The following is a 22,972-nucleotide window of genomic DNA, read 5'->3' as shown; positions in this document are numbered from 1 at the left end:
TTTTTAGTAGCATTGATGATTTTAGGTAAAATTAATTCACTAAAATTGGCATACGCATGAACTTTTTTATGTGCAGCGCGGTTTTATGAAACCTTACTTCTGAGTCGACAAACTTGATTTCCCCTAATACCTAGAAAAACCCTTATTTGCTAAACATTTTAGCGCCACTGACATTAATATAAAGTAACAGGCTAATATACCCATTTGATCCTTCTTTTAATAAATCTGCTTTTTTTTTCGGCGTGCGCACGCCCTCGATCACAGTTTAATTTGCGAATATATTTGAGGCTAGTAAAAAATCGGCGAGATAAAAAGTACTTAGATAACTAATTTGCCAGTTAAGTCATTTGACAAAACGAGGTTGAATTTTTTCACGGTTTTTATCATTCAAAACAAAATACGACACGGCAATTAAAATTAAACTATGCGTCCGATTCAAATCGAGCTAATCAAAACAGTCAAATCAGTCAAATTAATGATTCAGTCAGCGTGGTTTCTTCTAAATGGATATCACCAGCCGTCGCTTAAAGCAAGTTTGGACGTTTCACTTAGAGTCTGAAAATGGCATTTTCTTGCCGGGTTTTATTGGTGATTTTTTTTGCGCGATAGAGTCATCGTGATCGAAATTTTTTTGGCATAAGAAAAAATTGAAAAACGGGTAGTGAAGTGATTCTGATTCTGCTTCCTAATTGAAAACTAGTTCGTTCGAAGCTGCGAGGGCATATTCTACAGCTTGCAGCCCAGAAGAATAACTAATCCCATAAAGTAGGCTTCAACAACGGGTCAATTTTTTAGTTGTTACAGATTGATGTAAATGGAAAACTGATACAATATTGATTTTTGGAACATGCATACGACTCTGAAAACGCTATCAAGAATTTGAGTGATACTAAGAAACAGATTTTTTTGAGATTTTTGTTTAGATACTGTAACGAATTCTAACAAAACTATTGATAGCCGGTTGCTGGACAATTAGCAAAGAAAGTTCAACCACAATAAAATGAAGAACGACATACACACACACACACACACACACACATATATATATATATATATATATATATATATATGTGTGTGTGTGTGTGTGTGTGTGTGTGTCGTTCTTCATATTATTGTGGTCGAACTTTCTGTGCTAATTGCCCAGCAACCGGCTATCAATAGTTTTGTTAGAATTCGTTACAGTATCTAAACAAAAATCTCAAAAAAATCTGTTTCTTAGTATCACTCAAATTCGTGATAGCGTTTTCAGAGTCGTATGCATGTTCCAAAAATCAATATTGTATCAGTTTTCCATTTACAACAATATATTCTAATAATTTCAAGTTTGTAATTGTTCTTTATTTCGTTGTGCGATAGAAGGATCAAAACAAAAGTCTAGAATGTAGGGTTTTTTAAATAAAACTAAAGAAGGAAGAAATTTGAACAGTTTTCCTCAAAAAATGATTAGAAAAACTTTTTTTTGCAGAAAATCTGTTTAGTTAATTTGACTATTGCATGCCGATTATATGATAATGGAAAAGCAGTTTTCCGCAACACTTAAAAAAAAGTTTGCATCTTTTTAATGTATCCAAATCCGGATTTATAAGGCTTTTACTTGTTTTATCAATTGACTCCTTCCGATCCGATAATGAACTGTGGTTTTTGAACATGCAAAGCTTTTCAAACAGTTTCACGTTTATAGTTTTTCTCCTCTGTGCAAAAAAGATACCAGACTAATCATTTGCGCCCTAAGTTTTTTCAATTCTGAAAAACTAGCACGCAAAACTATCTGCAGTATGATAGTTTTTTATTTTGTTAATTTAAATCTTGGATAAAACACCCTGCCTCAGTTTAGTTTGAAATATTTTCTGAATTGGAGTAATTTGCTGCTTGAATAGAATTTTGAGAAATCGCATAATTGTCCACTAAGTGAAAAAAAAATTTGAAAAATGGTTGTAAGTTAAATATTTTATAAACTATGATCCTTGTAAATCACTATTACTGAAACTGTTTCAATTTAAAAGTTGTTCAAAGCTACAAGTTAAAACATTGAAATGTGCCTCGAGAAAATGTAGCAACTCGATAAACAACTCGGCATTTAAAAATTTTTGCTTGCCAGCTTTGTGTATTTAGATACACTACTGTCGAACACAAATTGGGTCATTTTCTCATTTTATTTTAGTTAAAGGGGGGGGGGAGACTGAATTCACTTGAAAGTGTTTAAAAAATGTGAATTTTTTGTCCAAAAATCGTACTAGAAGCAGTCTTGTTTCAAAAAATTACTCAAACCAGACGCTCAAATCAGGGCAAAGCGCTGAATACGTTCCGACTGCCCATAAAATGGTCTCGAAAAAATGTTTGGTTTTTGAAATATTCACCAATTAAGAATTTTAAGCTGAATAATAAGAATCGTGTATGGAATTATTAAAGCCAATTAAATTGTCTCAATGAATTTGGAACTGTTTTTTTTTGGTGCGGGATAATTCAGAATCTGTAAGTCAGAACAGCCGAGTGGTAAGCGCGCGGCTTGTGGGACCACAAAGATCTATGGATCGATCCCCGAAGAAATTTTTTTTGGGAGTCGGAACAATAAGTCAACGGTTAAGCAGGTCAGAATTTTGTACCTTATAACGACTCCCTCTTTTTGCTAAAGAGGGTATATTGTTAAAGAGATCCAAAGAGCCTTGTATTATAAAGTAGCGAATGCTTAATCTGATACTCATAATGTGGTTACAAGCTCTGTAATACAAATGAAAGCGTGGTTGTCGCTAGTCTTGATTGTTTTGTTTGATAAAAAACTCTATGGATAGAAATAGCTAGTTTTTTAGCAATTGTCGAAATTCTTAGATAATGCAAGTTGTCGTCTTATGAATTACTCAAGTTTCTGCACGGTCTGCTAGAAATTTTCAAATATAAGGACATGGAATGCATGGTTTTTATAAAGGGCGAAAAATTACAGCCATATCTTTACCCTTGACAAATTCCTCGATATTAGTTTCTCGTTCACAAAACAATCAATACTGCTTGTATCAAGGAGAAGCCCTGAATGTTCTGACCGCTTTTCAATTTCTATGATAAAATAAAAATAAGTGAGAAAATTTTCAAAAAAAGCTGAATTTTTTTAAACATTTTTTTTGAAAAAAAACCCACGCTATATTAAGTACAAGGTGATATATTTTTTATATACCAAAACATCAAATCAAATTGACCAAAAAAGCATGCCTCAATCCTATTTGAAACAATTTCTAACTTTTTAAATTTGAGCTCAGGACAACAATATCTTTTGAATATAAAAATTCGTCAAAATGGATGGTTAAAAAGTCGAAATTTGTCGTGAGAGAAAACCACCCTTAGCACAAATCTTCCGTCAATTTCTTCAAAAACCGGAACAAAACGGGATTCGAAAAGTTTGTTGATAAAAAACCTCATGTGACACATGGAACATGTAATAAAATTTAATAGCTGGTTTCTTTTTAGTTGATATTCAATATGTAGTTAGCTAGCGTATATTTCAAACAAGACTGCGCGTATCAAGGCAAAGCTCTGAAAGTTCCATCTGCCAATTAATTAGTCTCGATAACTTTTTTCGGAAGTTTTGACAAACTACAAATTTTAGGCTGATAGCTTCAAATTTTAAGTGCTAAAACTTGAGTCGTGCATGGAATTAATAGGACCAATCAGCTTGCCTCAATTCTATCTGGAAGATGCATATAAAAACAGTTCCATACAAAATATTCCAGTACAAAGTAGCCAACAAATCATGTAATTGGGGGAGAAAACAATTCAATACAAAACAGTCCGCCATACCGGCTCTAAATTTCGTTTTAAAACCCACCCTCTGTTGGCAAGCTCGCAACATGTTGGTGTGACTGCGGCGGTCACTATTTTGTCTTTATGTTTGTTGAAAAAAGGACAATTCTCGGCCTACCGGCTTGTTAAAACAGTTATTACTTGGGACTGTTTTTGTATCGGACTGTTTTTTCGTTCATTTTCATATTTTTCCGTACTGTTTTGTATTGGACTGTTTTGTATGGGACTATTTGTACAGATACAATTTGGAACGATTATGTACGCGGATAGTTTGCTACGCATAAATAGTTCTTGTATCCAATTAATCTGTTCGAGTAGCAAACCTATTGGCATTTTAGTATAGTGCAAGCAAAGTTGCTTGCCAAACCGACGAATGTGACCGGATCGAAGCTTATACGCTGTCAGTTTTTCTAAAATCCGTGTCAATAAAAAACACCCAGGCATATATATTTCTCACTTTCTTCAAACAATAACAAATATTGAAAAACTAGCAAAAAAATGAATTTTAAATCAACATAAGAAAACCATATCAATATTTAATACAACAAGACTGATCATATCAAGGCAAAGTCCTGAATGTTCCGACTGCCTATTAAGGTCTATTGAGCAGTAATAATATGAAACAAATCAAATGTAAAAAAAATAAATTAAAAAATTTTAACAAAAAAATTGAGATTTTGTGAAAATCATCCCCCCACACGCCATATAAAGTTAAAAGTGATAGATTTCGCTCCCATTAACAAATCAATTTGGCAAATAAGCTTCCTTTAACCAATTTGGAAGAATTTTCAAGACGGATGAAATCTCCGCTTACGCGTTAATAGCGCGAAATTTATCGGGCGTTATTTGTCCCAAATCGGCCAAAATGGCAATCTTTAAACCCATAGCTTTATGAAAATTAATCACAGGTAAAATATTTTTTCAATTTTAAGCTCAAGACAACAATACCTTTCGATTGATGTAAAAATCTATTGTCGAAGACAAAAAAACCCACCCCTAGCACAAATATTTCGTTACTTTCGTTACGAAAGTCGGTACAATAATAGTCCTATCTTTAAAACACGAACTACAATTATTGGTCAAAGTTATTCTAATATTGTCCCAAAATTCAATTGACAAGTTTGATGCCACTAGAGCGCACGAAACTTTACGGGCATAAAATGCAGCAAATTAGAAGGACCCGGGCCGAGTTTGTTGTATAATGTTTGGACTATCGAAGCCTCCATATCTCGGAAATTTCTAAGTTCGCAACTTATGTCCAGTATGTCTCATTTCAAGACTAAACAGCGACTAAATTTCAGCCTATCGCTGCTCGCATTTAGAGTAAAATATTTTGAGACTTTGTAATCAAATTTGGATCTAGATTAAGTAGTAGATTAAGTTGGTCGAATTTTCGATCAATCAGAATGCAGCAAAGTTTGAAATTTACATAGAACGCTATTGGGTAAATTACTGCTTTTATTCAAAGCTATTGTTAAGTAGATCCATATCTTTATAAGCCGCCAGTATCCAGACTGTACATTTCGGTCACTGAATTGAATCGGCGCGGCGCGACTATTAAAGTCTAGAAATAAGTCGCGGGAACAATCAATCTTTCGCTCTAAATTTTTGTTCATCCAATGAGCGATCGCTAGGTCACTGCTAATACTCACTACCCAATGGGAAGCTGACAGTTTGGGGCCGCATTACGAGCCAAAACTGTGCATTCTGTGCATTCTAAGTGGATTCCAAAACAGGCCAAAACCAGATTTGTTGCGGAATCCGCATCATTGCTGCTTTTCTTCCGCATCTTCTTTGCAGTTTTGGAATACCTAACAAACAAATACCTAAAACACTGTACCGCTCCAAAAATAAGCAAAACTGCGGAATCCGCAACAGTATTTGCGGAAGCCGGATTAGTTTGTGGAATTCTAAAACAAATAATAAGACAAGAAAATAGTTAAAATGAGGCGTTGCGGATGCCGCAACTGTAAGCGGAATCCGCAAATTGAGAGTGGAATTCGCAAATTGTAAATGGAATCCGCATTTTGTTTGCGGATTCCATTTACATGTATGTATATTTGTATTAGCGTTTTAAATTACATTATTTATTCACTATGTGATCACCAGCAGTTTCGATCTCAATTACTAAGTCGATCTACTAATTCTTGGTCAAACATTCGACCTCAAATCTTTGCCCCTAACTTCGGTCTCAATTCCCGTCAAACAACCGACTTCGATCTCAATTCCTGTTAAACACCCAACATCGATCTCAATTCCTGTCAAACACTCAACTTCGATCTCAATTCTTGTCAAACAGCCAACTTTGATCTCAATTCTGTCCAACACCCACCCTATTTTTGATCCCAATTCTTGCCTACTGAACAAACTGAGGTAAGCTAATTTATCAGTTCATCTCAATTAAATTCAAATAAAATAAATACGTTTTAAATTAGCATTTTTTCTGTTTTCAAATTGCGGACAAACCAGAACAGGCCATAACGGTTTGATTAACTCTTTTCATGAACATCTTTGAGTTTTTGAAACTAAAGTTAAACTATTACTTTAAGCCAACCATCTCATCTCAAAAATTGACGACTTTAACCAGCTATCTCATCTCAATACTGATCATTTTAACTTTTAACTAACCATCTCATCTCAAATACTGATGATTTGATATTAAGTACTCTGAACCCACTTTAATCCCAAGTTTTGATTTTATTCCGTGATTGTGTTTCCAAATACTGCCCTCATGATTTAACATCACTAAAACTGGGTTCCACTAGATCAGTATATGGATTGATCAAATCCCAAATACTGAACTAATTAGGAGATATGATGTGTGTTTTGTTTCCTAACACTCTCAAGCCAATGACTCCTAATAATGAATTTTTTCGGTGTTGTGTTTCCAAAACTATGATCTCAAAAATAGCCTGCTGGAAAATGGTGACATCCACCGATTTAGTTAACCAATGATTTTAGATTTGTTCGTTAAGTCCTTGCTTTCAAATTCCGCATTGCTATAGATAATAGTTCCAGCTCTTGCTTTTAATTATTCATATGCAAGTTCAGTAATAATCAAATTTCGGAAATCACTTACAGTTTGCGAAATCCGCTTAAAAATTTTGCGGATTCCACTAACATTTGCGGATTCCACTAAAATTTTAGGGAATCCACTTACAGTTGCGTGTTAAAACAACAAGCTATGTTCGCTTGTTGCGAAATCCGCGACACAACAAATGTGCCGACAAAATTTACCTTACACGCATTTGTACGCGGAATCCACGGAAGTTTCGTAAGTGGAATCCAATTACATTTTGAATTATGTTTAAAGATTTGTCTCTGGAATCCATGAACATACAGACACAAAATTGTTCACTGATTTGCTTTTTTGGGAGCATACCAAAAACATTGGCGTGAATTCAGATAATCTAACATTTTCGGCCGTTATTTAAAATGTTTCGGCCGTTATTTATTGAATCTATTCATCAATTCGTATTTGTTTTTCATGGCCACAGATGGGAAACATAGTTTAAGCCTGTGCGGGTTTGAAATGGAAAAGTTTGAGCTCTGCGTCACATTTTTCTGCTGACCTGGTTAAGCAAAAGTTTCCTTTTTTTTCACTACCATTTTACACAAAATGATGATTTTATAACATAAGCAAAATTAGAACATTAGAATTTATGCGGTAACATTAGATTTTGCAGTGCCTTAATAAATTGAAAAAGGTGAGATTTAAAAAAAACACCGAAAAACTTGTTTGAAACTAAATTTGTTCACCATTTACCCATTTACAAAAAAAATGTAAGAGTCAGATCAGTGCAGCATCTATAGCTTTTGAGGAGGGGAAAAGGGGGCGGATATTTAATAAAAGTTTACAAACTTTGCAAACAAAGGTTGCCTTCGGTCGAACAAAACATTCGTTGGTTCCAAAATTATTTTGGATTAGTCAATTTACACTAAAAACAGGGTGGCCAACTACAAACCTTCAAGTGGCCAAGTTGTCGGACTCTTTTTCTCATGTGTCAAGACTAAAACTCGGCTTTGAGACAGTTACCTCTAAATTTGCTGTTTCAGTAGAAATTCTTCATCACTCTGCTTCGAAAGATGTTAACTAGTCTTTCTGCACAATGCTTTCTGATCTCAGTGACTGTGATTGGAGTACGTACAGCACTCTGTCCTTATGGATGGAAAGTTCTAAGAAAAGGACATCACACAGGGTGCTACCAGCTCTCTGACAAATTCGGCTACATCCACGAAGCAAGAGATTACTGCGAGAGGCAAGTCTTTTCATCACAATACCAATATATTAACCGCCACTTCGGGATAAGTTTGAAAAAAAAAATAAAAATAAAAATTGCTAATTTGGTTTGAAAATTGTATAATATTATATAACTTACAATTAGTACCAAGTTCAACATTATTGTTAGCCATGCGATGGACACACTTTTGATTTAAAATTGATTCTTTTAAATCTCTTTCATACTACCTTACGTCGTTAAGTGTTTTATGAGTATACATACTTCTACAGTTGCGATATTTTTGTTCCGACCGTTGAAATTCGGTAGAAACGGATACCGCAAACAATCAACAGATTAGGACAAAAAATTAGCATCTTATATCTTTTCAGTTGTGGCTCGAGCAACATAAAAAACATTTCCGAAAAATTTCCTCAATTCGAGAAGAGCTGGTTGGAAACTTTTGAGTTTTAGAACAATTTCGGGCAAGTAAAGCAAAACAGCCAGCTTTTTATAGTAAGATAAGAGTATAAACTTTAATTTTGCTGCATTAAAAAGTTGTTAGTGCCGTTTTGGGAACAAAAAACTTCAAAATCCAAAAAAAAATTTCTTAGAATTTTTTAAATGATTTTTGTAATGTCTATTTTTTGTTTTCCATGCATTTTTAAAGCTTTCTTTTAATTTGCTTTCTCTGCTGTGAATGTTGAATATGCCTAATGTGTAGGCTTCCGTCAGATCCTTTCATCACACCACGCAGAAAAACAACCCGAAACTGAAAAAAAATCTCTTTTGGTTTTTGTAAGTATGGTCGGATTTTTCTGTGCTACTTGCACAGCAACCGGTTATCCTTGTTGACAATTATATCTTTTCGCTTTTGCGATGTATTTGCCCAGCATCGCAACTCAGGCGCATTTTCTGACCTGGAAGACTGTGTGGTGATACAATTTGATTTTGTTCAGGACTTGTTTCAATCAATATGAGTTCTCGATTGTCGAATGTCGAAACTTATCATTTGGCTCATCTGAACTAAGTTTTTAATCAAAAAAAGTTACTCGCCAAAAATATTTCTTTTAGGCAGAATAATGGTCATTTATACGATCGAGGAGATAACGAGTTAAAGATGGTTTGGAATCAAATACTTTTAAATAAGATAAAGTCCGACAACGAAAAACTGTGGTTAGGTTTTGCTAAACTCAAAGTCACCGTCGATGTCGGAAAAGAAATGGAAAGAATTAGAGACGATGACCTTGGATATTATGCGATTAGTGACTTTAAGCGTATGGATGACGAATTTGTGGGAGACCACCAATGGGCGGGAAATGAAAATAAGACCAGTCGCGAAGCATGTCTGACTACCCGACTATTTGTGGAGGATTACGAAGAGGGCGATACGAGGGATTTCCTAATTGAGGACACTCCGTGTTATGTAGAAAAGAAACTTAGAGGTTTGTGTGTGGCGCCTATGGGATCGAAATAACCCATGTCGGATAATTTATCCGAGATAAAATTGAGCCGAGACGGCGCTATAAATGGTTAAGGAAAAAATTACATATAACAGATTGTTTATGTGTCATGGAAGTTTCAGAAATGGATTACAATTCGGATGTTAATTTAAACAAATTGAGATTGGTGAAATTTTTTTCTGAATGCCGCTGCAAGATTCCGAGTTTTTGTCATCAGTATCGCTGAAAAGCTGGGGCCGATTTAGAATTTTCTCGAAGGGTGGTTTCAAAAAAATTTCGAAAATTTTGTCCACTTTTGTTTTTTTTGAGGTCGACCTAATTATTTTCCCGAGCACTCTTAGAATTACTATAAGACCCTATATAGACTAGAAAACTTTGCTCCGCAGTCAAAATTAAAAAAAAAACTGGTAAAAATGCCGTTTTTGGGATTTTTTTCGGCGCGCGCTCCTTAAAGTTAGTATATATTGGCGCCAAATTGAAGAGCCCTCTAGAAACATTTCAGAGTTCTTCAATCAAAAATGAATGTCATAAATTAAAACCAAAGGGGGACCTTTTGCTTGGTGAGGGGTCAAATCGCTGAGAAGGGAAGGGAAAGTCCCCCACTTCCTCTCTCCTAAACCCACCCCGGCTGAAAAGTTTTCAAGACAAGATGGTGAAAGTGCTAAGGAAATCATTCCTCATTAAATTTAGCAGTAGGCGTGGGTTTGCTCCCTTTAATTGGCTGCCATTTACATTATAAATATTTGAGTTTTTATGAATAGGCTGATTGATTTGATGATTTGACTTGGCTTCTCGTTGATCGGGATACCAGAAATTTTTGTTATGCTAACAATCATGAAATGTTAGCAGAAATGTTTCTTGTGAAATTTGCCGATTTAATCGAATAGAAAACTCGCTGATTCAATCTACTCAACAATCACCCGACGTTTTTTGAAGATGTTTTGTTCAAGTTCAAGTTGAAATTTTTTGTCTCCGTTTATTAGACATTTCAGTAATTCAGAATAAACGCTTTTCTATTTAACACATAACATAATCTTTGCTTTCAATATCTTGCTTCGTATTGAGTTTTTTTGGTCCAATCGTCATTGAATAAATTTCAGCTTCTCCAGTTTTACTGCAAATCAACAAAAACAAACTGTTGCTTGCTTCTTGATGTCAAAATAGTACCGCTCTTTTTTTATACTTTCAGTTAGACTGATTTTGCAAAACAGAAGTCCGTTGTTTTCGATAACTAAAACGTGCAGGTGCTCTGAATTCACGAGGAGAAATGTGCGATCGTACTCTTCGCAGTATCTGACTTGAGAGTATCCGCTGCTTAGCAGCGCCCGACACTCTTGATGACCGAGTTGCCATTTGGCCATGAAAAGATAGTCATAAAAGCGGACCAAGATACCTGGAACATAATCCTCGGTTAATCTGTTAAGAAGTAGCGGTAAAGATAGGCTGTAATGAGAGTTCGCGGTCCTCTGTGTTAGTTAGTGGATGGGAAAAATGACCCCAAAAAATTGTTCAAAAACTTACATTTAGATTTTATTAAGAGGACACTTTGACGGTATGTTAACGGTAAATAAAAATATTTTAAGCTTTCACCATAAGTTATCACAATTTCATGATTACCTGATTTCTTTGACACCCCACTAAAACATGAAGAAATGCAGAAACAAATAATTTTTTTTTTAATTTTGCGATTAAACTAAAAAACCAGCTAATCTGAGAAGGATTCCCCCTCTACACCCGGTATAAGCAAAACTGCGGAATCCGAAACAGTATTTGCGGAAGCCGGATTAGTTTGTGAAATTCTAAAACAAATAATAAGACAATAAAATAGGTAAAATGAGGTGTAGCGGATTCCGCAAATTGTGAGTGGAATCCGCAAATTCTAAATGGAATCCACATTTTGTTTGCTGATTCCAATTACACCTATGTATATTTGTATTAGCGTTTTAAATTTTATGATTCATTCACTATGTGATCACCAGCAGTTTCAATCTCAATTACTAGGTCGATCTACTAATTCTTGGTCAAACATTCGACCTCAAATCTTTGCCCCTCAGTTCGGTCTCAATTCCCGTCAAACACCCTACTTCGATCTCAATTCCTGTTAAACACCCAACATGGATCTCAATTCCTGTCAAACACTCAACTTCGATCTCAATTCTTGTCAAACAGCCAACTTTGATCTCAATTCTATCTAACACCCACCCTATTTTTGATCCCAATTCTTGGCTACTGAACAAACTGAAGTAAGCTAATTTATCAGTTCATCTCAATTAAATTCAATTAAAATATATACGTTTTAAATTAACATTTTTCAAATATTTTCAGATTGCGGACAAACCAGAACAGACCATAACAGTTTGATTAACTCTTTTCATGAACATCTTTGAGTTTTTGAAATCAACTTTAAGCTAATACTTTAAGCCAACCACCTCATCTCAAAAACTGACGATTTCAACCAAGCATCTCATCTCAATACTGATCATTTTAACTTTTAACTAACCATCTCATCTGAAATACTGATGATTTGATATTAAGTACTCTGAACCCACTATAATCCCAAATTTCGATTTTATTCCGTGATTGTGTTTCCAAATACTGCCCTCATGATTTAAAATCGCTGATTCAATCTACTCAACAATCACCCGACGTTTTTTGAAGATGTTTTGTTCAAGTTCAGGTTGAAATTTTTTGTCTCTGTTAATTAGACATTTCAATAATTCAGATTAAAAGCTTTTCTATCTAACACATAACATAATCTTTGCTTTCAATATCTAGTTTCGCATTGAGTTTTTTTGGTCCAATCGTCATTGAATAAATTTCAGCCTCTCCAGTTTTACTGCAAATCAACAAAAACAAACTGTTGCTGTGCTTCTTGATGTCAAAATAGTATCGCTCTTTTTTTATATTTTCAGTTAGACTGATTTTGCAAAACAGAAGTCCGTTGTTTTCGATAACTAAAACGTGCAGGTGCTCTGAGTTCACGAGGAGAAATGTGCGATCGTACTCTTCGCAGTATCTGACTTGAGAGTATCCGCTGCTTAGCAGCGCCCGACACTCTTGATGACCGAGTTGCCATTTGGCCATAAAAAGATAGTCGTAAAAGCGGACCAAGATACCTGGAATATAATCCTCGGTTAATCTGTTAAGAAGGAGCGGTAAAGAAATGGCTGAAATGAGAGTTCGGGGTCCTCTGTGTTAGTTAATGGATGGGGAAAATGACCCCCAAAAATTGCTCAAAAATTTACATTCAGATTTTATTAAAAAGACACATTGACGGTATGTTAACGGTCTGGTCTGTCTATAAAAATATTTTAAGCTTCCACCATAATTTATCACAATTACATGATTACCTGATTTCTTTGACACCCCACTAAAACATGAAGAAATGCAGAAACAAATATATTTTTTTTAATTTTGCGATTAAACTAAAAAACCAGCTAACCTGAGAACGATTCCCCCTCTACACCCAGTAGCACTCTGGATACAATCAATGTCTTCCACTTTCAACTCTCGTTTGAAATCGCCCGACTTGATGTCGAAAAAGAATAGCTCATCTCGTCGACCAATCAGAACACTGCTCAGTTCTATTCCGACACAACACGACTCAAACGATAGATCGATTCCGACAGATTTCGTGTCTATTTTGTATTCGGCCATTCGGCTTGAGTTTTTGTCTATTTTGGTTATATAAAACTTACCCGAGAAGCTGTCGTAAATAAGGAAGCTGCTCGTAAAACTGGCGAGTAAAATTGGTCTGGAAAACAAAACAGCCGATTTAAAAAACAAACGCCCCTACCAACTAGAAACAATGACTGTTTTATTGAAGAAAGGGGAAGACTTCAGACATTTTCCTTAGAAATACCGTTGGTACTATTTCACGTCATCAATTTTTGGTCGACCAACCCTTAAATTTACGCCTTGGTCAAAACCGTCCAAAAATGACTTGGCCGCGACAAGTTTTTGAACATGTTTGGTTCAAAAAGCTGTCGCGGCACCGAAAAATGGTAAGTTGAGGCTGTTATGTGGTTTTGGGAGAGTTGTTCACGGCTTCGATTTCTTGTCCACCGAAAGGGTCCCACTTTGCACTATTTTGAGATATCCAGTTTAAGCTGACTGACCATAAAAAATTCTGAAGGAGCTTTCGGCGCCAGTTTATTTTAATTTTGAGGGGGACCGCCTGTTTTTGGCCAAATTTTTTTCCAGAAAAATTTCTGCGGCGCTTATACTTAGGTCTAAATTGAGTTTTATAAAGATTTGGAGAGCTCAGAAAATCAAATCAGTCGACCAAAAAAAAATTGATCAATTTTTCGACTTTTTTTAAATCCCCCTTCCTCGAAAATACTTGATCCGCCCCTGATTTTATCAATTCGTGCTCGTCATGCAATTGTATAGTTTAGAATACAATTTAACAACTTTATGTCCTAGCTAATCTCATAGCTTGCTAATAAACGCGTAACTTACAGGGATTAAATGAAATGTCTGTTTAAAAATGTCTTAAATTTTGAAAACGTACTCACTTTAACTGAATATTTAACTTCTCGTCTTCCTTGTTTAGTATCACAAAAGTCTCATTGAGAATAATTCCCCCATAGTCGAACAGGTGCAAACCAGAAGTAGAACTGCAGGCCACGATTTCGAACTCAAAATCACACGAGTAAACAGAGTCTACGTCGTCGTCGTCATCGTCGTCGTTTGGACCTCGGAACCGAAGTTCGATGTTCTCGACAGTGATCGGGTATTTACGACTGTTAGCAGATCACACTTAATAACCCCTTACGATTTATATATAATTTAGTGGCACCCTTACATGACTCAAATGTGAAACTGATGATAGCAGAGAGACTTAATGAATGCGCTAATGTTCCTCACTCCCTCCCCATATTTTAAAAACTCCCCCCCCCCCTTAACTCTTGTCATGAAATCATTTCTTCTCGGCGAAAACGCCAAAACAAACGAGTTGTTCAACTCTTCACAGAGCCACCGATTGTGCTCCTGCTTAAAAAGTACCAGCAAATCTTTTTTTTTCAATTTTTGGGCTGAGACTGGTCTTGCTCATTAAGTAGAGTTCACGATGAGCTTCAAACCACCGCTCTTTCGATAGAGAAGCGGACAGTATTGTCACTTCACTATCATTTCGAATTAGAAAATCGAGAGGTTGTTAAGAAGATCCCTTTCTATGAATGGTTTCTGGTGATCGGAGTCCTGATCATCGGCTGATTTGGAGTCCAGGTCCAATTTGAGCTTATGCTGCAGCTCAAGCGAAACAGGCCTGAAAAGTACTCATTAAGTTTGCTTCACAACAATCAGTTTCATGTGAGCCATATTAGCTGTGAGCCATTTTAATTGTGTTTTTGTCAATATTGAGATGTCTCAGATGTGGCGAGATGTATAGCTCCTGCAATTTCAATAACCCAAGTTAATCAACAGTTCCAGGAATAAAAAATTAAACTTATTAAAATTTTTTATGCTCACCTGATTGTATTGTGTGCTTCTGCAAGCAAGTATTCGTAAGATTTGAACATTGCTGTATTACTATAATGATTAATCCAAAATATAGCTACGCATGCACATCAAAACAGTAGAGAAGTTTATTTTGTAGCTGTAAAAAACCGTGGTTGTTTAACGTGTGTTCAAAGTTCGAATAAAATCTTGACCTGTGGTTTAAAAATTTTCCCGACAAAATCGACAAATAAAGAAAAGACACAAATTTTTATTAGTAAAGTAGCTGGGCTGAGGTTTGCGTGTAAGTCTGGGAACAACTCGCGCGCACCAGGACAGTGACGAAACTTTGGACCCAACTAAAGCAAAGTAGCAAAAACTGCATCCAGAGATCTCGGCCGTGTAATCCTGGAATAAAATTTTAGACCTGATTTCAGTCAACTCGGCCGTCCAGAAAACTCGGTCGTCTCAAATAATCAGTTCTGCTTCATTATTCTAGTTATTAATTATTAAAAACTTTAACTTTCAGAATTGCACCAGAGTTGAGTCAGTTCGATTCATTTTTGAGAATCCAGAGCTTAAAACTTCCTTGTAGTCCGATTTTTTAATTTTGAGTTGCACAATTCTGAAAGAGCGATCAGCAAACCTTTGCGAGCCATCGTTGGCACAGAATAAATATAGCTCGTACTTTTATCACAAACTTTTGAGATTTTATGCTCAGGCTTTTGCAGCCCAATGACGCTACGTATGCCCAAATTATTCCGAATCATGGTCCGAAAATTGCCACCTTGGAATCAAACTTTTGTCCTAATTTCGTATTTTAGAAAGATTTGACATCCGAAATATTTACAAAATTCAGCTAAAATTTTGATCAGCAGCAATGGGCTGCGAAAGTACAAGCTATTATTGGAACTGATATTAAGAGCGCCCAGCTGTTAGGCGAGCTGCACTGAATTTTCCCAACGCCCGCAGAGAAATCTAATAAAAATGCTCGTGCTGTTTTTTTTCGAAATCACGTGAACTATTTGGAAACTTTCAATACAGTTCCACATCAAGACTAAAAGAGCTTCAATTTGAAAATTCCCTTGAACTTGTTTTTTTTTTAGTGTGGATACAACCTGATTATGCAAAGATAAACAGCATATCTAAAAACTAAGTTTATTCCGATTTTTTTTTGCTTTAAAACATAGATGCATCAGTAACTTTTGTTTTTAAAATATTTTTTGCTCTTGTTTAGGTTTGGGTATAGTTACTTGAATGTAAACATGTTTTTCAATGTTCTTAATTTCTTTTTTTTTCAATAGTTTTGAGATAAAAAAAAATTTAAGGCTTTTGTGAAAATGTAGAAGAAATTAGTTTTGACGCAGACGTTTGAACATGAAAACTTGATCAAGATTATATGTAAATACTCAAAAAGTCATGCTATGTTCTTAAAACTCAAAATTTTAGGCAGAGCCGATGAAGTATTGCGTTGGGAGTTGATCGTATACGCGGTCTGGTCGATCGGTTGCCGTATTGAGATTGATAGCTTCAGTTGAAATTCGCAAAGGGTTTTAACTCGGCCCTGACAGGGACTTTTCCCTGAAACTAATTAATAGGTAAATCTTTTTGAAGTTTGAAACGATTTGCTTATATAAGTTTAACAATCACCCCCTTTTATTTTCATACTTTCTCAATTTCCTCTTTTTTATATTTTTAAGACAAATGAAACTGACGTGTAAAACACAAGAAAAATTTCCTCTTTTAAATCTCATACCTTTTTATTTCGAAACCTAACTTTAGCCTTTTAAACAATTAGAGCGTCAATTGAGATAATTAATTCCGCATTCGAAATTTTGCTACGGCATATAATATTCAGGCGATAACGCAGACGATGGTTTATCTTGTTTCTATATTACTTGTCAAAAAAATTGCGCTACGCAAGTTTATTTCTAATTCGATAGTTCATTTGCTGATTATAAGAACAGATTCTGAATTCACAGACCATTTCTAAAATCTAGCAAAAAAAATCACGAAAAAGAAGAAATCTCGAAAATGAAGATATTTTTAGGGCATTCTGCCTTATCGAAAAAACCGCGGTTGTCTGTGAACTGCAGAACACCAAATTTTTAGTCAGAGGTTGTGTAGGCATCATTTTGTCTCTGGAATCTAGCTACAAGAACCACTAACGAAAGAAAAAGATGTGTCGAATTCAGAATCAACATGTTTTTCAATAGAATAATGTAGCTTTTTTGGGCTTTGTTATAAAACAGCGTTTGGCGGCGTAATGATGTGAAGAAAGTTCTTCTGGATAAATGCTGCAGAGATTCAACATAAATGATTGAAAGTTTTATGATTGACAATCTCATTGAGTTTTTTGTTCAATAACTGCTGTAAATATGCGGTATCAAAAAATGTTCCCGGTATCGATTTCGGCTCTGAGAAGAAGTATATTTTTGATCGATATAGATCCGCTCCAGTTTTTTTCCGACTATTTTCCAAAAAAAAATGGGAAAAAATTCGTGCTCGGGTGGCTTTTGCTTTTTTCTCCGGTCACATTTCGAGTTTTCAACAAGTATTTTTTGACGGAAATTCAAGCATCATTCAAAATGTATTGTTGTTTCGAGCTCAAATGAAAAAAAAACAATTTCTCTTCAGATCAATTTTCGTAAAGTTCTTGGGTCTTAAACAATGCCAATAGAAATTTTAGATAATTAATGCGCGATATATTTCGCGCCGTTAACGCGTAAACAGAGATTTAATTTTCTTATGGTTTTGGTATGTGGATACCAAAAAATCGAATTTTACACAAGCTTTTTAATGAAACATTATTTGAACTGTACGCTATTTACCTAATGAAAATCAGCAAAAAAAATCCTGCTATTTATTTTTTATACATGTCTCATGAGTCACATGAACTTATTTATCAACAAGTTTTATGATTTTTTTGTTTGTTCCGACTTTTAAAGAGCGTGACGAAATATTTGTGCCCTGGGTGATTTTTTTGCTCCAGTCCAATTTTAACTTTCTAAATAGCAAATTTTGACGGATTTTTTTAAAAATTTTATTCAAAAGGTACTGCTATCCAGAGCTCAAATTTTAAAAAGATATTCAGTTGTGCTCATTTTTTGTAAAATTATGAGACTTTAAAGATTGCCATCTAGCCCCTTTGGGACAATCAATGCGGGATATATTAGTGCTATAAACGCGTGTGTGGAAATTTAATCCGTATGATAAATCGTTTCAAATTGGGTTGAGGCGTGGTTTTTGCTATGTTTAATACCTTTTTATATGCAAAGTTTATGACTTTGTACGTTACATAACGTATGAAGGATGATTTAAAAAAAAATACAAACAATTTTTTTTTGGAAATTTTCCAAGTTTTTTTTTGAAAATATCATCATTCAATTTGTTTTAAATTTATTTCAAATTTTGATAAATGTTAAACGCAGTCGGAACGTTCAAATTTTCGCCCTGATACGAGCATTCTTGTTTCTATTTCCTCTAGAACCGATTGATATCGTTTAAATTGATTGCAAGATTCTGACTTTTTATTGGAAAAATTGACAAGAACTAACTACTAAAGATTAGAGAAGTTCAGTTTCTGTACTACTTTGATCGTTATGGTAAGTTTCCTTAACAAAATGTACTCATGAATTTTTCACAACCACAAGCTAAGCAATTTAAGTTCGCCGTTTTTTATATTTGCAGACTTATGAGGTTTGCAACTTGACTAATAATTCCCCCATAGTCGAACAGGTGCAAACCAGAAGTAGAACTGCAGGCCACGATTTCGAACTCAAAATCACACGAAAAAACAGAGACTACTTCGTCGTCGTCATCGTCGTGGTTTGGGACCTCGGAACCGAAATTCGATGTTCTCGACAGTGATCGGGTATTTACGACTGTTAGCAGATCACACTTAACAACCCCATACAATTTATTTATAAATTAGTGGCACCCTTCCTTACATGACTCAAATGTAAAACTGATGATAGCAGAGAGACTTAATGAATGCGCTAATGTTCCTCACTCCCTCCCCATTTTTTAGAAACTCCCCCCCCCCCTTAACTCTTGTCATGAAATCATTTCTTCTCGGCGAAAACGCCAAAACAAACGAGTTGTTCAAGTCTTCACAGAGCCACCGATTGTGCTCCTGCTTAGGAAGTACCAGCAAATCTTTTTAATTCAATTTTTGGGCTGAGACTGGTCTCGCTCATTATGTAGAGATCACGATGAGCTTCCAACCACCGCTCTTTCGATAGAGATGCGGACAGTATTGTCACTTCACTATCAATTTCAATTAGAAAATCGAGAGGTTGTTAAGAAGATCCCTTTCTATGAATAGTTTCTGGTGATCGGAGTCCTGATCATCGGCTGATTTGGAGTCCAGGTCCAATTTGAGCTTATGCTGCAGCTCGAGCGAAACAAGCCTGAAAAATTCTCATTATGTTTGTTTCACAACAATCAATTTTCATGTGAGCCAAATTATTTGTGAGCCATTTTATTTGTGTTTTTGTCAATATTGAGATGTCTCAGATGTGGCGAGATGTATAGCTCCTGCACTTTCAATAACCCAAGTTAATCAATATATTATCAACAGTTCCAGGAATAAAAAATTAAATTTATTTAAGTTTTTTATGCTCACCTGATTGTATTGTGTGCTTCTGCAAGCAAGTATTCGTAAGATTTGAACATTGCTGTATTACTATAATGATTAATCCAAAATATAGCATGCACATCAAAACAGTAGAGAAGTTTTTTTTGTAGCTGTAAAAAACCGTGGTTGTTTAACGTGTGTTCAAAGTTCCAAAAAAATCTCGACTTGTGGTTTAAAAATTTTCCCGACAAAATCGACAAAGAAAGAAAAGACACAAGTTTTTATTAGTAAAGTAGCTGGGCTGAGGTTTGCGTGTAAGTCTGGATACAACTCGCGCGCACCAGGAGAGTGACGAAACTTTGGACACAACTAAATCAAAGTAGCAAAAACTGCATCCAGAGATCTCGACCGTATAATCCTGGAATAAAATTGTAGACCTCATTTCAGTCAACTCGGCCGTCCAGAAAACTCGGTGGTCTCAAATAATCAGTTCTGCTTCATTATTCTAGTTATTAATTATTAAAAATTTTCACTTTCAGAATTGCACCAGAGTCGAGTCAGTTCGATTCATTTTTGAGAATCCACAGCTTAAAACTTCCTTGTAGTCCGGATTTTCTAATTTTGAGTTGCACAATTCTGAAAGAGCGATCAGCCAACATTTGCGAGCCATCGTTGGCACAGAAAAAATATAGCTCATACATACTTTTAAGATTTTTTGCTCAGGCTTTTGCAGCCCAATGACCCTACGTATGCCCAAATTATTCCGAATCATGGTCAGAAAATTGCTACCTGGGAATCAAACTTTTGTCCTAATTTCGTATTTTAGAAAGAGTTGGCATCCGAGATATTTACAAAATTCTGCTAAAATTTTGATCAGCAGCAATGGGCTGCGAAAGTACAAGCTATTATTGGAACTGATGTTAAGAGCGCCCAGCTGTTAGGCGAGCTGCACTGAATTTTCCCAACGCCTGCAGAGAAATCTAATAAAAATGCTCGTGCTGTTTTTATTTCGAAATCACGTGAACTATTTGGAAACTTTCAATAGAGTTCCACATCAAGACTAAAAGAGCTTCAATTTGAAAAATCCCTTGAACTTGTTTTTTTTAGTCTGGATACAACCTGATTATGCAAAGATAAACAGCATATCTAAAAACTAAGTTTTTTCCAAGTTTTTTTTGCTTTAAAACGTAGATGCATCAATAACTGATGTTGTTAAAATATTTTTTGCTCTTGTTTAGGTTTGGGTATAGTTATTTGAATGTAAACATGTTTTTCAATGTTCTTAATTTCTTTTTGTTTCAATAGTTTTGAGATTCAAAATTTTAAGGCTTTTGTGAAAATGTAGAAGAAACTAGTTTTGACGCAGACGTTTGAACCTGAAATTTTGATCAAGATTATAAGAAAATACTCAAAAAAGTCATGCTCTGTTCTTAAAACTCAAATTTTTTATTTGAATAGGCAACAAAATTTTTTAGCAGCTCTGGAAGTTCACATGAAATATCTGTTAAGTAAAGCGTTCTTTCAATTTTACTTTCCTCAATTTAGGTTGTAAAATTCGAGAAGATTCTTACTTGCAAGCAAAAAATGTAATACAAGAATCATTCAAACTCCATGCTCGGTTACTTTGGTGATAGTTTGTGACATGATATCTATATTTCGTAAAAATTGAATTGAAACCGATTCCACAAACGATCGATGAATTGGATTTCAATAGATAATTGCTGAAAAACTGGGCGACTTTGACTAGAAGGCAATTAGCTGGAACACGATGCCCACCTGGAATTTAAAGACAAATACAGAGCCATGCTTGTTTTTGACTCCACAGATAAGTTCATCAAAGATCACTGACAGCCAATTAAAGATATTTCCATTAAACTTAGTAAGATTTCAGCATCTGTTAGTAAACTATACAGTAACTTTTCATTTTTTTGCTGCCTTTCGCATAATGTCATTAGATTCCAGAGTTCCTCAGTGGATTCCAAAATTAATTCCTAATGGAACAAACAAATTTTTTAATGATTATTTTGAAAACTTTGAATTATAGAAACAATGAAGGAATATAAAATTCCGTTTAAAGTCGACCAGTTGCTCTGCATTTCGAACAGAGGCAGAAAAGCCTCCCAATGCACTTGTTGTATTCGTTGTAGGTGTGTTCTACATGATGCCACATCAGTTTGAGAAGTTTGGCTTTGAGGCCGATGATATCCCACACGTCGATGTTGTAAAGGTGCGGACAATTAGCAGATTTAGCACTTCTGTACCAAAAGTTATTACTCAGTTTTTCTTTACTCAGCTTTGGTTCAACAAAGAGAACGTGAGTGTCCGATCGTAGAGTTGTAGCACTTCTGATCTTCAGATGCTGTGTCCAGTCAATAGAAATGAAACCGCATAAAACCTCTGAGAAAGCTAAAAGGTCGCAGAGTTCAGTGTATAAGCTGATAGGCAAAAGGTTCAAGAACTTCAGTATCGATGGATAGTCGTCAGGATTATATGAGCTAACAACCCACTTGGTAATTCGTCGTTATAGGTTTTCGATTCTTTCTATGTCTGTTCTATTAGGAAACCAGCAGGTCGAGCAATAAGTAATGATGGGAAGGATCATGCTCTTATACAAACAAAGTTTTGAGGAGCTGTGAGTATAGACCGAACAGTTGTTTCTTACCATCTAGAATACACGGGAGGCTTTAGATATCACTAAAGTTACGTGATCAGTCCAGGCGAGCTTGTTCGATAACGTGAGTCCGAGATCTTTTTGGAGTTTGCTTTGAGTTATTTGCGTGCCGGCTACTTCAATGCTAACACAGTCACCGTTGAAATTGAGCAGTACTGTTTTGCTGCAGTTGAAAGAACGTCTATTTTCAATGGCCCAGTCGACCAGAAAGTCCACATCTTCTTGTATCTGTGTGATACTACAGTTCCTGAAAAGAAGCTTTGTATCATCAGCAAAACGGTGGGGTAACCTATGTTTAACGGCATCCAGTAGGTCAATTAGGTATACAAGGATCAGTAAAGGACCAAGAATGGAGCCTCGAAGAACTCCACTAAGAACATTGATTGGTTTCGACGTGGCGCCGTCGACTCTGGTTGTCACTATCCTGTTACTGAGATAGCTTTCAATAAGGTTCAGTAGCTTGCCGCGGACACCGATTTTCCAAATTTGCTCATGAGTATTCCATGATCAACTTTATCGAAGGCCTTTTCCAGATCAATGTATACTGAGCAGACATCTTTGTTCTCATCCAAGCCTTTATAAACATCATCCAGTAAAACTAGTAGCTCAGACACTGTAGAATGCTCTTTTCTGAAACCACTTTGATTTTGCAGAAGCGGCTCCACAAGCTTGTACAGTGCATTGAAGATGAAGATGCACCGTTCAAAAACTTTGCTCACATTGCTGAGCAACGTAATTTGCCTGTAGTTCTCTGCTTTTCTCCGGTCCCCTTTTTGGCGAAGAGTACAGCGACTCCGTTTTTCCACAGACTTGG

At 35.5% G+C, this 22,972-nt stretch overlaps 1 protein-coding gene across 1 annotated transcript; it reads right to left on the bottom strand.

Annotated features, from left to right (window-relative positions):
* Positions 1 to 11,490: 11,490 nt before the first annotated feature.
* LOC134846673 (uncharacterized) lies at positions 11,491 to 15,047 on the bottom strand. The gene is made up of 7 exons (XM_063864058.1): positions 14,942 to 15,047; positions 14,642 to 14,738; positions 13,987 to 14,216; positions 12,912 to 13,223; positions 12,820 to 12,839; positions 12,214 to 12,585; positions 11,491 to 11,717 (listed from the first exon to the last, which is right to left on the bottom strand). Exons 1-7 carry the CDS (start codon positions 14,989 to 14,991, stop codon positions 11,491 to 11,493), a joined length of 1,308 nt encoding a protein of 435 aa, XP_063720128.1. The 5' UTR covers positions 14,992 to 15,047.
* Positions 15,048 to 22,972: the final 7,925 nt, after the last annotated feature.

Source organism: Symsagittifera roscoffensis, chromosome 5 (assembly GCF_963678635.1).
Source record: "Symsagittifera roscoffensis chromosome 5, txSymRosc1.1, whole genome shotgun sequence".
NCBI classification, from domain to species: Eukaryota; Metazoa; Xenacoelomorpha; order Acoela; family Convolutidae; genus Symsagittifera; species Symsagittifera roscoffensis.
This window is presented reverse-complemented; position numbering and strand designations above follow the sequence as displayed.

Coding starts and splice junctions, on each gene's coding strand:
- LOC134846673 (XM_063864058.1), bottom strand. CDS start 14,991: ATGTTCAAATCTTACGAATACTTGCTTGCAGAAGCACACAATACAATC. Junction 13,224..13,986: donor AAGTTAAATATTCAGTTAAA/GTGAGTACGTTT, acceptor TTTGTTTTCCAG/ACCAATTTTACTCGCCAGTT. Junction 12,586..12,819: donor TGGGGTGTCAAAGAAATCAG/GTAATCATGTAA, acceptor ATTATATTCCAG/GTATCTTGGTCCGCTTTTAC.